The sequence below is a fragment of the Polistes fuscatus genome, unplaced genomic scaffold (assembly GCF_010416935.1).
Source record: "Polistes fuscatus isolate 324 unplaced genomic scaffold, CU_Pfus_HIC Scaffold19, whole genome shotgun sequence".
NCBI lineage: Eukaryota > Metazoa > Arthropoda > Insecta > Hymenoptera > Vespidae > Polistes > Polistes fuscatus.
Window position 1 is genome coordinate 3883565 of NW_025113095.1, and position 17816 is coordinate 3901380.

General features: G+C 32.3%; 1 protein-coding gene across 1 annotated transcript; it reads left to right on the forward strand.

The window, feature by feature from the left end:
* Positions 1–349: 349 nt before the first annotated feature.
* Positions 350–1365, forward strand: LOC122515912 (CAD protein-like). The gene is made up of 3 exons (XM_043633409.1): positions 350–384; positions 487–1012; positions 1270–1365. Exons 1-3 carry the CDS (start codon positions 350–352, stop codon positions 1363–1365), a joined length of 657 nt encoding a protein of 218 aa, XP_043489344.1.
* The last annotated feature ends 16451 nt before the right edge of the window (positions 1366–17816 follow it).

The window sequence follows — 17816 nt, forward strand, 5'->3', positions numbered from 1 at the left end:
CCATTTACGTTAAAATAAGCAAAAATTTTCCCTATCTTTGTACCTTTCAAGATTATACCGTCTCCAACTTTAACATTTATGGGTTTCTCTATAGTGATAAATTCGTAAAAATAGGATTCGTCATTTATTGTATGGTCTGAATAGCCACTGTCTAATATCAATGTATATATCAATATCATAATGTGATAATTTCAGTCGCCACAATTTGACAACATAGCACACTTTTACGCAACACAGGAGTTATATTTAGTTTCAACTTTCTCTTTTCTTATACATATTATACTAAAATAAATCTATCAATCTGAATAGCCTCGACAACGGTACGGTTTTCTCTTTCAGTAGAAGCGTTATGTTCTGGAGTAAAGGTCACAGTATTCTTGTGTTGTATTTATTTGACTGTTTATTAATGTCGCCACAATTAATTTCACGAGCAAAGAAGAAAATGGTGTTATTGAATCCTCATCCATGAATTTCGACCTCGTTTAGTATCTATAGAAAACTTAACATTGGTCAGGCTGGTGAATTCGATTATTCTGGTTCACAAGCGATCAAAGCATTGCAAGAAGAATGCATCCAAACACTTTTAATAAATCCTAATATTGCAACAGTGCAAACTTCCAAAGGGATGGCTGACAAAGTTTACTTTTTACCAATCATTCCAGATTACGTTAAACAAGTAATACGCTCGAAAAGACCCGATGGAGTGTTATTAACATTTGGTGGACAAACTGCATTAAACTGCGGAGTTAAACTAGTGAGAACCGGTGTATTCGCAAAATACAATGTTAAAATTTTAGGCACACCGATCGAATCTATCATACAAACGGAAGACCGCAAAATATTTGCCGAACGTATTGGTGAGATTCAAGAAAAAGTTGCACCAATTTCAGCTGTGTATTCCATAAAGAAGGCAGCTAAGATACTCGGTTATCCGGTTATGGCAAGAGCAGCGTGTTTTCTCGGTGGCCTCGGTTCAGGTTTCGCTAATACGCAAGACGAATTAAGGGAAGGGGTAGGATATTTAATTTTTCTTTTTAGATTTTTTTGAAAATTTTTGAGGTGAAAGTACCATATTTCAGGAATATTTTGTAAAAACTTCAAGTCGATCCGAGAAAAATTGATGGAGATACAGCATTTTTAGTATGCTTTATATTACAAAAAAAGGATTAATCGAGCTGAAATCAAAACTACGCTTCAAAGCAAAAATGGTCGTGTTAGACACGAGTTCTCAATCCAAAAACAACTCCGTACGAATTATGGTTTCGACAGGATGTTATGCTGGGAAAGCTAGTTACTTTTGGAGCAACAGCCTACTCGCATATTCTCAAAGAAAAACTCAAGAAGCTCGACAGCAAGGCTGTTTAAGGTTTTTTTATGGTATATAATTAGAACGTGAGAGGCTTCAGGATTTTAAAATTTGATTGATTTCACTACCGCTTCTCACTTTTCACCCATGTGTGGTGCAGCAAGAAGATTAAAATGCCACTAAGTGGAGTCGATTGAAAGTACTGATGAGATAGCATAATGTTTCTGAGTGCATTTAGTAAACATCGGCTTTAACATTGAGTCCGCGCCTACGAGATTTGTGCCACAGTCTGAATGCAGGTCGCGTAGGATGCCTCTTCTAGCTGTAAAGCGTCTGTATGTTAGGATAAAGCTATCACAGTTGAATAGTCACTGACAGTCTCGAGGTGCACAGCTGACGTTGTGAGGCATACAAAGATGCAGATCCAACCTTTCGTGGATTTTTCACCACAATCTTTCAAGCATTTGATTGTGAGTGGACCAGCTTAGTCAACGCTGGTATGAGTAAATAGTCGTGATGGTGTGACACGCGCGACAGGCAGCTGTCCCATCAATCGCTGCGCACGAATTCCCCCGTTGCCGCGCGCAAGATAAGCAGCGGAAAATGAGGGTTTTGACTGAAGCTCTGCCTCCGAGAATCCAGTATGATTGACTTGTGTCAACAAGAGTGATTTAAATGCCTCCATGATAAATACGTAGATGCGAGTGTTCTATGATGAGCGTAGTAAAGCGTGTGGAGTGTCGTGGCAATATTGCTGCATGTTTGTTATCCAATGTTAGTGAGGACAGGTTGAGCCGACCTTCTTACTCGTATGACTGCATAGTGATCAAGAAAGGCAGTCAATCTAAAGAAAGCGTGAGCCTTTGGCAGAGTTGAGATTGACTTGAGTACATTGAGTTCATGTAAAAAGAAAGCTACTTGAGTAGCTCTAACTCAAAATATCTTGGCAGCTTCCATTTCTTCTGAAGAGATTATTGTTTCGGGTGAAGTGAGAGGGTGCTTTCTCAGTCTCGCGATAACTTTAAAGCAGAAAGCTGTCATTTTCATGAGTTTATTGAGCGATGAGTATCGATATATTAAATCCCAATGGTATTCGATTTTTGAAGCTGCTACAAAGAGTGCAACACCGGGAAGAGCTTCATGCGCACTGAAGTCGTCTGGTACTTGGTGAGTAGTGTGGTGAGATTTATAATACCGTGGGTATGAGTTTTTCTTTTACCTCCAATATTGATGATTGGTATTGTAGGATTCGTGAAAAAATTGGGCCGTTGGACAGACTGGACCGGGACTCGAACCCGGATCTTCCGCTTCTTGGGCGACTGCTCTTTAACCAATTGAGCTATCCAGGGCCCACCGTCCAATCTCCTCACGAACGCTTACTTCAGTGTTTGGCTTGGAGGTGCTCGCATCCCACAGTATAGATGAGTGCAGGCGGTTGATTTTGAGTTGATGGGTAAGTTGTTCGGAAATGAAAGTGAGTTCCGAACCAGGATCGATGAGTAGACGAGCATGATCAGTGATTACTTGCGTATGAACCTTGGCAATTGCTGTAACAAACAGCGTTGAATGATGAGTACACGAAACGGATGCTGAGTTGACGATTGCACCAGGGTCCTAACGAGTTGCTAATGAGATTAAGGGAGTTGGTTCGATCCTCGACGAGATTGCCGGCTTTTGAATTCCTGATTCGTGGATCATTGTATGGTGCTTTGCTCCACACTGCTTACAGCACAGCGCTGATCGACACGAGTTCGCACTGAAACGTCCAAAGCAGTTGTAGCACAACCTTAAGTTCGACATTATGCTGCTATTGTAATGAGCTGCTATTTAAGAGAAAATTCACAATGAGTTGCGCCGGAGATCCCTGCACGCAGCTGCGGAGGTAATAAAATCGCTCGATATCTGAGATCCTCTTGTTCTTGAAGATGAGTGACTCGTACTACTCTTTAAATCCAGGCCAATTAGCGTATTCACTAGAGAAACTTTTGAGTTGAATGTCCGGTAGTTTGGATTCGATGCGCGGTTCAGACGTTGATTGCTGAGCTGAGTGCTCGCTTTGATTCCCTAAAATGAGTGCTTGAGGTTGTTAAGAGCGAGCTTGAGTTTTCGACACAACTACATCTCTTGCTAATGAATGTTGCTCGAGAAGTACAGGTGCTCCAGAAACGTCACTGGCCAATTTAGTTCGAAATACGCATGAATGTCCGAGAATTCCTTATGGATGAGATTGAATTGTTCAAGCTCTGTCTAGGACATCATTTTGCTGAAATAAAAAAAAATTATGTTAAAACGGGACCACTGATACTAATACTAAAACTAAGTGTCACAGTAGACTACAAACGTTATGGAAGCAGTCGGTAAAACCGATATGATTTAAAATTCCACTAATAATGTTCGTAAAACTCTAAAATGGTATAAGAAATTCTTTTTCCACATGCTTAACCTTTCGACTTACAATGCTTACATACTCTATAAAACTACGTCCAAGAAGAATATAACATTTACAAAATTTGATTTACGTCTCATTCCAGAAATTCTATTAAAATATCCAAATGAAAATATATGAAGCAATAAGTCTAGAAGCCAAACTGCATCCAAAGATAATCTCTTACCACTGGTTTAAAGACATTTTCTATCCAAATATACCAATTCCATAGGAAGCGCGGAAACGGTCCGCGGAAATATGTGGTTTGCAACAAATACAAAAAGCAAACCGAAACACGATTCGAATGTAAAGGCTGTAATGTTGGATTATGTATTGAACCCTGTTTTAGATTATATCATACAAAAAAAGATTAATAAAAATTGTTAAAAATTGTCTGGGATTAATAAAGATTATTAAAGATTGTTATAGATTACTAAAATTGTTATTATTATTTTTATTTTTTGATCGGCGTGCTGGCCAGTTGTCACAAAGAAATGACCAATAAAATCAGTTCTGCACATCGTGTTAAGAATTACACGTTGTACGCGCGGTCTATCTTCCCCTGTCACGCCCGCTGCCCAGAACGCAATTTATTTCTGAGCGCTGCGCTGCGAAAAAGAGTTAAAAATACGAATACATTAAAGGTTCTCTATATATCACAACACAATAAAAAAAGGTCTTTTTTAGTCCTAAGGTTTATTTTATGATTTTTCGATTCATTGGGCGCCAAAATCATGAAAAAATATCAATATCCAGTTTAAAGTTTGCTTGCTAAAGAAGAATTTTTCATAATAACATATGTTTTCGAGTTTTTATAAAAATATTAGACAATTTCGGTATATTTAAATTTACCACGAACAAAGAGAAGGGTTGCTACTTTCGCACAATGTTACCAAATGGCACATTAATGATCAATTAACTGTTTAGTTTAAACTTAAAAAAGTTTAAAATGTCGTCGAGAAAGTGTAAATATGATGCTGATTCTTTTTGCTATGCATGTGGCAATTTTATCACAGTGCAAGATATAAAATTCGAGTTAAACAAAAATAATAAGCTTTGTGAAGCCCACAAAACCTACTTTTATTTTCCTAATTGGAATCAAGAGAAGCCATGGACTATACATGTTGCTTGCAGTAATTGCAAAAGATGTCTAAAAGGTAGAAGGTTTTTAATGAAAACAAATTTTTATAAATGTCTTTAAATTTATTATTTTTATCTATTTTAGGTTGGTATCAAGATGAGAAAAGGTGTGTGAAATTCGCAGTGCCGTGAATTTGGCGAGAACCAAAAGACCATGTCAATGACTGCTATTTTTGCATAGTAAATCTACTTAAAAGTCATAGTGATAAGAATGCGAAACCAATTCAATATCCTGAACTTGCTTCCACCTTTCCAATTTTATATAACCCACAACTCCCAGTACCTGAAACTTCAAAAGAATTATCTCATTGCCAGTCATGCTCACCTCAAAGTTCAATTCAAAATCATCATCATCTTCAAAATTGTTGAAGATGAAGAACTTTTATCATCACAAGGACTAATAAAACATCATTTTATTACTATAGAAGATTTTAATAACTTGATAAGAGATTCAAATTTGACAAAAAGAAAGGCAACGATTTTGGGTTCTCGTTTAAAACAATGGAACCTGCTTATTGATGTCAGCATGACGGATCAACAAAATCGGCATGAGATATTTTCTATGTTTTTCACAAACGAAAATAGACTTTTTTCTGTAACAATATTAAAGGTTTATTCGAAGAAATTGGGATACTCTGTGTTCCCAGTGAATGACGTTTATTTATTAAAAGCTCTACACAAAACCTAAAAGCCGTTTTATTACCCAACGGAAAAAAATTTCCATCTCTTCTAGTCGCTTATTCTGTATACCTCAAAGAAAACTATGCAAGTGTTGAAATTTTGTTTGAAGCTCTAAAATATCAAGAGTATAAATGGCAATAGATATAAGAGCAGAGCTTAACATTATGTTTAACGATCATGGCCAACAAGAACGAAATTTTGTACAGAAAAACAAAACATAAGATGTCAACCTATTGCTCAACCTGAAAATGTGTTAACACTTTAGTGGCTGCTCACACAACATGTGTGTGATGCTACCACCGAGAGTTATTAGGCAATGGCACAGTCTCTGTGTTATTAATTATGAATGTAAATAAGTGTAGATATTGATATTGGCTTTGTATTTCACCGTTACGTTTTTGATCTTAGGTAATTATTGTTTTATTGCCTGTCTTTAATTTTAGATTTTACACTACAGGGGTGTACCACATAGCTTTGATGTATTAAAGCTAATACACAGCGCTAGTTTTACTTGTGCTTTTTTTCAAATAACAATAAATAACATGCAATACGACAATATTAGCAAGTTTTATGTTAAAAGGTTTTGTGCAGATATTTAAACGATTATTTTACGTTGAGTCATTTTACAAAGGAGGAGGAGGAATGCTTTTAGAAGACGAATGAGCGGATAATTTATCTGATGTTCTAATTGAATTTCTGGATTTTGGAGAAATAGAACAATTTGCAACTTTGCATCTTTCAGAGAAACAAAGTGAATTAGAATTTTCGGATTTATGAACTTCCGGAAACCCCGTGAAACCTCGTTTAGAATGGAAGACGAAACGTTTGAAGAGGAATATGCAGATAATATGTCTGACGTTCCCAGTGATGTCGAGGACACTGAAAGCAGCGATAGTGATAGTGGTGACAATATTGAAAGAGGGAAAGAGGAAGATTCTTTCCCACAACAAAGAAGAAATCTTCGTCTACTTCGTACACTAAGCAGCAGTGACAAAGAAGAAAAAAACGTGGAAGATACAATCGACTGGTCTATCATTGATACACCGCGTGTATATGAATTTTTCGAAAGTGCCACGGGACCACGTGTTAACGTTACTGACCGTGATATGGTTGAAAACGTTGTAAATTGTCTCCTCGGAGATGATCTTCTAGAGTTCATCGTTATGGAAACGAATAAATATCGTGCAGAGAATTACCGCACATTTAACGTATAGTCGACCGATCGGGAAGATCATCCACATTAGCGTTAGTATCACGTTCCTTTTTTTCTGCAATTTTTAATTACCTTGATTTGAAGTTTATCGCAATTATTTACGCGCCGATTCTATAATTAACAATATATAATAAAAATCGACTAATTTATTAGTAAGAATTATTTAAAAAGTTACACAATTAATTGGGACTAAATAAAGTTATAGTAGTTTAAGATGAGAAAGATAAATTTAAAAAAACTGGTGTATGTACTTATATACGCACGTAAGAAGTTATATTTCTTCTGCGTAACGAAACATTTTTTTTTCGCAGCCTATATGCTTTACAACGTTCCGCGTTTGTTTGCAATGGATACTTTTTTTTAGATACATTTTTATAACGATAGTTATAGGCAGTACACTTCTATGTATTAGTTTTAGAAATTTCGAAAACTAAAACAAAAATACAAATGCATACTGATACTGGTCAAAAAGCTACAAGAGATTATAATTTAATAACAAATATTGTAAAAAATAATTCATAAATAACTAAGATGCACTCATTTTTCAATTCTTTCAATAGAATATTATTGCACACGGTTTCTTCCAAGTATGAATAAAAAGAAGACAGTGTCTTCCAAAATCTTTAATGATTTCAGTATCGTCGGCTTCTTCTTATCGTTGTTGAAAATACTGCACTCTCCATTCCAGTAAAATGATTGATCATCTATGCGGAGAGAATGAGTTTTCCAATAATTTGAATAAATATTTTTCAAGAACAGAAGAAACAGAATATTGCTATTCCGCAATCCGGAATAGTCCAGAAGAGAAAATGAAAATTTAAATGATGAGTTGTTCATGAATATACTATCAGACTGTTCTGATGCTATATGCAGATAATTGGTTCTAAATATAACGACAATGATGGTATTATTGTTCCCATAGATCAAAGTAATCGTCGAATACATTTGATCGAATCGGAAGATGTTGTTAGATCCTTCTATGGCACAGATGAAATCAGTGATGTCGATGATTGATTAGAGAATGATGTGAGATTCGAGCTAGAAGCATATGATCGAACCTCCAGCAGAAACACGATGTCTTAAGATCAAGAAAACGTATTGGGAATAGTACAGTTGTTTCTTGACAATGATTTCTTTGAATTATTAGTAACAGAACAAAAAAATATAGCTCTAAGTTTGTAAACAAATTTAAAGAATATGAAGCAGTGAAATGAGTTGATGTCACAGTGAGAGAAATGAAAAGTTTTTAAGTTTAATTATCGTGTTGAAACAAAGACAAAAATATTATATGCATGATTACTGGTCCACTCTTTTCATAATATATAGAAACTCCAATATTCCCCAAAATAAGGAGCAACAATAGATTTTTGGAAATATGAAAAATGTGGCATTTTTCTAATAATGATTTATTGCATGACAAATCAGACAAATTATTTAAAATTAGAGAAATTTGATATTATTTACAATAAAAATTTCAAAGTGTATATACACGAAAACGAAAATTACCACCGGATGAAGGCATGATTCCTCTTGGCGAGAGAGGTTATCTTTCGCGCATATAATCCTGCAAAGTTAGTGAAATATAGAATCCGGATGCTGTGCGAAGCAATATCAGGATATATTTGTAATTTTAAGATCCTGGATCTTTATCTAGAATTCCATCATTATATTTACATAGACATTTACTACAATAACGTACACATAGCTGAATTATTTATACAGAAAAAGATAAGAGTTTACGAAGCAATACGATCAAATAGAGGGTTTCCTCAAAATTCAAAGAACATTACATTAAAAGAAAATAAAACCAAGTTTTCGAGAAAGGGAAAAGTTCTTCTACAAGTGTAGCAAGCAAAGTAAAACCGAACAATAAGAAACATTTTTATCATTCATTCCGCATAATTGCTAAACATTTCAAATTGGTCAGGGGAAAGAACAGAACCTAAATATGTTGTGGAATACAACAAATACATGAAAGGAGTTGATCGTGCAGATTGTTGGGAAAATAATACAAGACTCTGAGCCATCGTCATGTATGTACGGCCCTGGGCCAGCTGGGGCTTGGAGCGTATTTTATTTCTAGTAGCGTTCAGCGCGTCTGTTAGTATGTAAGTAAGAAATATAAAAGATTGTAGTTACACCTGGTAACTTTTATATTATAATTTTGAAAATAAATGTATGATATTGCTATTTGTGAAAATGACAAGTTCTATCACAATCACATAAAACTCTAATATAGATCATTTTATGTCTTATTACAATATTTTTCGAAAAAGCACGAAATGGACAAAAAAAGCAATGCCTTATTCTTATAATGCATTATTCTTATAAATTTATTTCTAGTTAAAGAAAAAAATAAATAATAATAAAATGACATAGAAAGTATTTTTACTAAAAATTACAATAGCATTGATAGAAAAATCCTGAAATTTAACATTTAGACACTGAAGAGGCAGAATCTTTGAACGCCAATGCAAGAACAAAACGAGCACTAAATTATGACTCAACGAATAGACTATCCCAACATTTTAAAAAACAATAATTATTAAACATTTTTACGGTTGGAAATAAATTATAATCTAACCGACGAAGTAGAATATACAATGCTAACAACAAAATCAGATATACACAGTATGTATGTAACTGTTGTAATGTGCTATTGCATAAACTGGCATGCTTTGAATGGTATCTCACTGTTAAAAAATATTAAAATGCGTTACAATTTTTTTATTTCACGTTTGGACCGTGATATTTATCTTTAGTCATCTTTAATGATCTTAATTTTCAAACTAGAAAAATAATACTTTTTAAACGAACTACAGAATAATTGTTACATATATTTTCAATTTCATGTTTTGTATAAACAATATGTAAAATAGTTAATCAAAATTGTTACCGTAAAATATAATTAAACACTTCTTGTTAAATATTTTTCAGACTTCGTTTATTTCAAATAATGTATACCAGTCCGCGTTACTTGCGAAAAATGTGCGTCGGTGGACAGCGTAGTTTAGCTTGCCCAAGCACGGTGAAAGCAGTACAGTTTGCTATGGTTCGCGCGATCGGCTAAATGCTCAAAAGGGGAAAAAATGCGAAAAGTGGCCTAATGTCACAACATGTGGATTAAGAAAAATTTTTGGATTACTAATAATTATAGGGTTAGTTAGAAGGGCAAGAATTAACCAGTATTAGTAAACTAACCCCATCATTGAAACACCAATTTTTTCGTAAACCATGAGCCGCAATATATATAGGTTACGAGAAATCTATAAATATTTACATTTTCTAATAACAAAAATAGTTTTTCAAATGCTGACACGTTGTACTAAGTGCAACATCTAATCGATTACTTTTCTAAAAAATTTGAAGGGAATTTTTCTCCAGGGCATACCGTGGCGCGGACGATTTAATTTCAAAGTTTATAATCCAAGTAAAATAACCAAATACGTTTTACTAGGCAGAATAGCATGCGATTCTATTATTGGTTATATATTAAGATTCAAATTATGTTGTGGTACGGAACAAAAAGTAGAGAAAACTGTAATGGACTTGTTAAAAAATTATTCGACCCATTCGAGACCGATTGCATACTGTGTGTGCAATTTCTTTCTGGGCCAAAAATACGGATTGCAATCCAGGTGTGCAATAGTAGTAATGAGCAATAATCAGTTATTCTGAGTAAAGTAGTCGTCAAGGTACTGCTTTTGAATTAATATAGTCCAAGAGCCCGTGAGTGCCAGACCTTCGGATTTTCATAAAAGCTGAAAATTTTTCTATGTGTGTCCCTAATACAGGTAAAAATGATCCCCACCCATGAAGCTGAGGCAGCGGTGGCTTTGGCAGGTAACAGGTAACAAAGGTGTATAAAATTCCATCTCAAATTTATCATAAAATAAAACTGAATTTTTTTATATTTGATTCATAATAATATCAAAACTCGCGTTGCGAGATTATAGAGAGATAATTAAAGAGAGGAAAAAAAAAAAAAAAAAAAATAAAAATAAAAAAAAAAATAAAAAAAAAATAAAAAAAAATAAAAAAAATAAATAAATTAATATTTAATTCAGTTTTATTTTATGATAAATTTAAGATGGAATTTTATACACCTTTGTTACCTGTTACCTGCCAAAGCCACCGCTGCCTCAGCTTCATGGGTGGGGATCATTTTTACCTGTATTAGGGACACACATAGAAAAATTTTCAGCTTTTATGAAAATCCGAAGGTCTGGCACTCACGGGCTCTTGCTCTAATAGTATCTGTAGAATACAGAAAAATAAAATTTTGCATTGGTTTTGTTTACCTGTCGGCAATCCTGGATTATGTTCCTTTCTTTTTTTTGTTAAATAAATAAATAATAATAATTAATTGCTTATCTTCCCATACTTCCAATACGCCCCCTTTTTACCTGGTCACGCTATATATATATATATATTTTATATATTATAAATTAAATATATTTATATATATTATATATATATTATATATATATTATAATATTAAATATATTATATATATATATATATATATTTATAAAATTAAATAAATAAATAAATGAATACAAATAAAATAATAAAAGAAAAATAATCGGCTTACATTAGCGGATATTATCGGTCATCAAACAAGGAAGGGGAACAGGTTTCTTTATCAACTATATTCTATGTAAAAAGAAAATTAATAATAATAATAATAATAATAATAATAATAATAATAATATAATAATAATAATAACATAAATAAAAAATAAATAAGGAAAATAAAAAATTAACAATGAAAATTAATAATGATAATAATAATTATATTAATATTAAAAATAATTTTTTTTTTAAGTTATTTTTTCAAGTTATTTTTTAGGTTATTGAGGTTATACTCGCTTTGGTATGCCAAAGAAGCATAACTTCTTACGTGCGTACATAAGTACACACACCAGTGTTTTTTTATTATAATATGTATAAGAAAAGAGAAAGTAGAAACTAAATATTACCCTTTGTTGCGTAAGAGTGTGCTATGTTGTAAAATGGCGGCGATTGAAATTATCACCTGATATGTTGTCGTATCGGATCCTCTCGAATATTCGCGAATCGAAACCGATGAAAAAATAAAAAGATAATAGAGAGGATAATGTATATATATATAGGCAACAAAGGAACAGATAGAAAGCAAGGTCTTAAGATAAGAAGCCAGATTTAAAGTATAAGGCGAGATTTAAAGTAAAACGTAAGGTTTAGAAGGAAATAGTAAGATTTAAAGTAGTGTATATGGTGATTATATTAAAATATATATAAATATCTTGATTTTTCTTTACAAAATTTTCATTTTTATTACTGAGTTACACTACTTTATTACCTTAAGATATATTTCAAAAAATTATTTTTCGTTTATATTATCGTTTATATTCGTTTATATTTGAAATCGTGTATTTAAATCAAAACTAGGGGTAGTAAGTCGCGACTCCCTATACCTCCCTGGTGATAAGAAATTTTCCGAATGACCAAGCTCGTTTACGCTATCACTTTTTTGTGGGTAACCCCCTCCGTGGTTACATTTTGTTTTGGGTATCAGAAGAAGCACGATCTTCGAAAGTCTCAACGTTTTTATTTTGTCCTATAATTACCCTTGTTCTAGTAATACTTTTAGGTGGCGACGAGAACATAGTTGATTTAATTTATTTTAAATAAATATAACGAAATAAAATTAGTATAATTTAAAATTTAATTTAAAAAAAAAACTCAGCTTTAATTTAATTTAATGTCAAATTTCAAATGTACCCTGCCAAGGTCTTTAATATTTATATTTGACAAAGTGATTTTTAAATACCCTATAAATTTGAAACAGAGTAATTACGCCGTTGGTTGTTGGTTAAGGTTAATACACAAGTTCAATAATAGTTTCCTCTTACAATATTGCGAAAATATTATCTCCTCTAAATGCGAAGTCAGTTTTTCTGTTTCCTTATTTAGCTTAATCCGGTTTAAACGAAATTCTTCTTCTTCTTCTTCTTTCTTTAGTTTAGGCAAATTGCCTGTTCCTTAACGACGTTTTTCTGCCTATTGCACTGTTAAATTGTCGCACCATCGTTTTCGTGGGCGCCCCGTGCTTCTGCGGCCTGCCGGTAACTTATCCCGTGCAATTCTGACAATTCTTCTGTTGTCCATTCTATTGATGTGTTCGTTCCATTCTTTTTTCCTTTTTAGTATCCATTCGTTGATATTTTTAACTTTGCATGTTCTTCTTATATCTTCGCTTCTCTCTCGATCCAGCAGTGTTTTTCCAACTATTCTGCGAAGCACTCTCATTTCGGTTGTCTCTAGTAACTGTTTCGTTTTCGCCGTGTCTGGTCGAGTTTCTGCGGTATGTGACATAATAGGTCTTACCATTGCCTTGTAAATTCTTGCTTTGGTCTCTATGTCAATGTTTTTGTTTCGCCATATTGTGTCATTCAAACAACCCGCTATTCTGGATGCCTTCATTGTCTGTTCTCTTACCTCTGCTTCAACATCACCATATCCTGAGATTTCTATTCCTAGGTATTTAAATCTCATTTCCTGCTGAATAACCTTCCCTTCAATTTCCAGTTTGCATCTTAATGGTGTTTTTGATGTTGTCATGCATTTTGTTTTCTGGGCCGATATTTTCATGTTGAATGATTTGGCTATGCAGTTAAATCGGTGTAGTAAACGTTGTAGATCATCCTCATTTTAACGAAATTAATTAATCCTCATTAAACGAAATTAGTTAATATTATTCTAACTTTCTTTTAGTTTGTCCTCAGCGTTCTTGCCTATTTACCAAAACAAGGAAATAGTTTTTAAGCTAACTTTTTTCTATTCCTAAAATAGAATATTCGTTGGCGAGAAAAGAAACGTGAGACTCTTCTTGATTTCGTCATCTTACTTTTTTTTCCTTTAGTTCATTGCCTGTTTAATTTGCTTCGTTCATTTACAAGTAACGCGTAGCAAAAGCACAGTACCAGGAAATATGGAAAAGTTTTTGTTCACTCTCCTTGACTGCTTAAAGTAAATATACAACGAACTATTTCTTATAAATGAATTTCAAATTGACGAAATGTTCAACGTATTTCGTCGAATGCCAAAGAGAAAAAAGAAACTCTTCCGGCTTAAATTTCTCGTAATAAATTTTACCTTTCGGCTCTCGATAAATAAGACTTTTTTGTTAAAAAAATTATACCTGTCGGCCTTCAATAAATGAGTTTTTTTATCAATTAATTTTATATTTTTCTAAGCCTTGTTTACGACTTTTCGGTTCTCAATAAATGAAATTTTCCGGTTTTGAAAAATAATTAACTTTGTAATTGTCGAGACATTGTTTATGACCTTTCGGTTTCCAATAAGTGACATTTTCCAATACCGACAATTATTTAAATTCAAATTACCTTTCGGCTCCCAATATATGAGATTTTTTAGTTAAAACGCTTACTTCACTGTTACCTGTAATAATATCTTATCAACGTAGTTTACTCAAGACTGTAAATTACTTTCAAAGACAATTTTATGACAACAAAACTTTAATTTTTGTATTATTTCCTAAAAATGTATTTGCAAATTAATATTTTATTTTTATTACTAAGTTACATTACTTTATTACCTTTAAACATAATTCTAAAAAATTATTTTTCGTTCATATTGTTTTTTTTATTAGTTAACTAATTTTTTCTACTTTCTATCATTTCTTAAGAACTTTCTGTGTATTATATTCTGTTCTTTATTATTGAAAGCGAAATAACTATTTAATATTATCTAACTACTGTTAAAATAAGTCTTTATTAATATCAATAATGTATTTTTATTTTTCCTTACATTGCAATCTTGGTGTTTAATCTGCTCTTTGCAATAAAAATATTCTGAGAAGCGAGAAGCACCCACTGTGTGCAATCACCTTATTTATGCGAATTCACTTATAAATTGGGTGATATCCATAATAAGCTAGTTTTTTTTATTAAAAATGAACAATATTAAAGACATAAGCGACAACAAGAAGTTTCCTCCTCGGGACCGTGTTCGGAAAAAATCACCGTTTTGAATGGATTGAGAATAATTAGCCGTCAGATTCTAGGAGTTTAGTAAAAGTTCTATACAGTTATAAAAATATATATATATATATATTTATATATTTATTTAATTAATGTATAATTATAAAAACAGGTGTCTTAGGAAATTTGGACGGGTTAGAAATTCTTTTTGAACATCATTTTATATTATATTTTTTGAACGTTATTTTGATAACGTTCAAAAAGAATTTCTAACCCGTCCAAATTTCCTGAGACACCTATTTTAATAATTTTATTTTCTGGACAAGATAAAAACCAATTAAATTAATATATAATATTAAACAGACGTCCAATTTATTAATTAGGATAATGAACAAAATAAAAAAAATTTTAATAAATATATATTATAAAATAAAACATAAAATTAAGTTTTTCGACCTAGTATGACTCATATATTTACCTTGTTTTTTCGATTTGACAAAAACAAAAAAAACAAAACATTTCCGTGTTTATTCAAATGTAGAAAAAAGGATGATCACATTGCAGTTATATTATTATATTAAATACAGGACTTCTATTAATTAATTGTTTAAATGTAGTACACATTCTTCATATTTTCTTCATTTGAACAAAAAATATTAAAAGAAAACGAAAGAGAGAACAAAAAAATAAAGGCGTTTCCGAAAAAAGAGCGACATATACGCGATCTATTGTCCTCTGCGATTAAGCGGAGTAGGGATTTCAAAGAAAGAAAAGGTTAAGGAAAAAGACGCTGAAAAGAAATAAAAATGCTTAAATTGATAAGCAAAAATTGATAGACAATAGACGATAGAGAAGGTAAGAAGGTAGTTAAAGTGGGAAATTGGTTAGAACTCTATCACAATGTTAACATATCGCGTATATCTCGTTTTAAGGTTTCTTAGACTCAAACGATGATTTAAGGAAATAAAAAGAAATTTTTTTGTAACGTTACCAAAGTAACGAAGTCTCGTATATTCTCCTAACAAAGAATTAGCGAAGAAAAAATTAATGTCGATATTCCGAGAGCCTATAAATCAGTTATGATAGCCATTAAATGGGTAGCTCTGTATTGTAACATATAAAACTGTACAGCATTTTGTTATTTCAAAAATCGTGTTTCAATTTGTAAGGAAAATAGTTTTTTAAAAATACTTTATATTTTCAGTTTTTTTAATGATAATTTAAAATAAGAATTATTAACATATGAATTAGGACCAAAATCTAAAATAATAGCAAAGTGACGAGCATAGAATTAAAGAAAATGAAAGTCAAAGTGGACTGTTATTTGATAATAGACGAAAATGAACTTATTGTTAGTGATAATTACATCATTTTTTAATTGAGTGATGTTATTATACACAAAATAGCACCTAAAAATATGCGGGTCCTGAAAGAACAAAGCGTCGTACGTAACATATTAAGAATTAAAGTAAGATTTTTACCATTTTGTGTAGTAGCTCGTGGAATTGGGCTCTTTGGAACACTTTCTATCAACAATAATAAAATGAATCTAGTCACGGGAAAAAAAAACTAATTTCACTAAAATATATTCTCTTAAATTCGATTATCTTGAAATTCATTCTTTTACGTTAACGATCAATCTTAAGAAAAAATACACTGACTTAACCTAAAGCAGATACAGACTTATTAATGAAAAACATAAACGTAAAGTTAAACAGTACAAACGAAAATGACTCGCTTCGCTTCCTGATCTTCTTCATGAACCTATTACATCCCCCACTTCCTTTACAAGTTATTTCCTTTCCACAACGAATCAGTTTTCAGGATTTGTTAACTTTGTTCCTCATGGGATAGTGATGCTGACGCCCACGAGGCTCATTGGCTTAGGAAACTAAGAAAGAGCTGACAATTGCCATCAACGACGGAACTTTCGATCGTAGTAGATAAAAATAGAAAACGATCTAGAACGTTACTAACGATATAATTTGTCGAGTAAAAAGAAATTCGTGTATAAAAAGGGCCGCGTAAATGTAAGGATAGACGTATATTACGTGATATACTTAACTCCTACCACTCGTTACTATGATACAAGCAAGCAGCTTCAATGCTAATAAGTTTCAACTGTAAAATCGAGTGTCTTTTGAAATGTATATGTTACTGCTAAAGCGCAGAAATCAGTTATTTTGCAAATTACTCAGGTATGTGATATTAACTAGGGTGATCCGTTAAAGTATCGAAAATTATTTCATTTCTCAAATTATCTAGGTAATCTGCTAATTATTCAATTAATCAAATTAATACAATCAACTAATTGTATAATTAGTTGATTGTATTAATCATCAATCAATTAAAAAGCTATAATAGAAATAATCAAACGGTTTAAAATATTATTACAATTAACGAAATGAATTTACAAACCATATAATAAATTTGTGAAATATTGAATTTATTTTATCAAATGAGAGACTGAATAGTATTTGTATGTGTGAGAAAAGGTTGCTAGGAGACTAAATACGACTCTTTTGTTGCGTACGAGTGTTTCGTTTGTCAGGCGACGTTGCTTGAGATAATCGCCTGATGTTTGGTCGTACTGAAACCTTCCGAATACACTCTCTATCCGGAAGTAAGGAAGAATCTCGAATTTATATGATCGGAAATGGTCGGGAAACTTCGATTAAGAATGCGAGAAAATAACAAAAGATGATGGAGGGAAAAATGAGTATATATAAGTGACGAAAATTATGTATTGTTTCTACGATAAGTGTGTGCGTGCGTGTGTTTGTGATTTATATAGAAGAAATAAATACGATAATATCCTCCTTAACATTACCAAAAATTATGCCTAATTATTAATGCAATCTTAATATTGTTTTTTCTTTAATTACATAGCAATTGGTTTCTACGACTAGCAACTTACTTTAATGTGTACATTAACTAGGTAAAATGTTGAAAACTCTTGTTCCGCTCGTTAACGGAACAAATTAATTAATCTGTAGATTAACTAGGTAATGTGTACATTAACAGCTTTCGAGCTTAAGCGGTAACATCTACATTGTTGAAAGA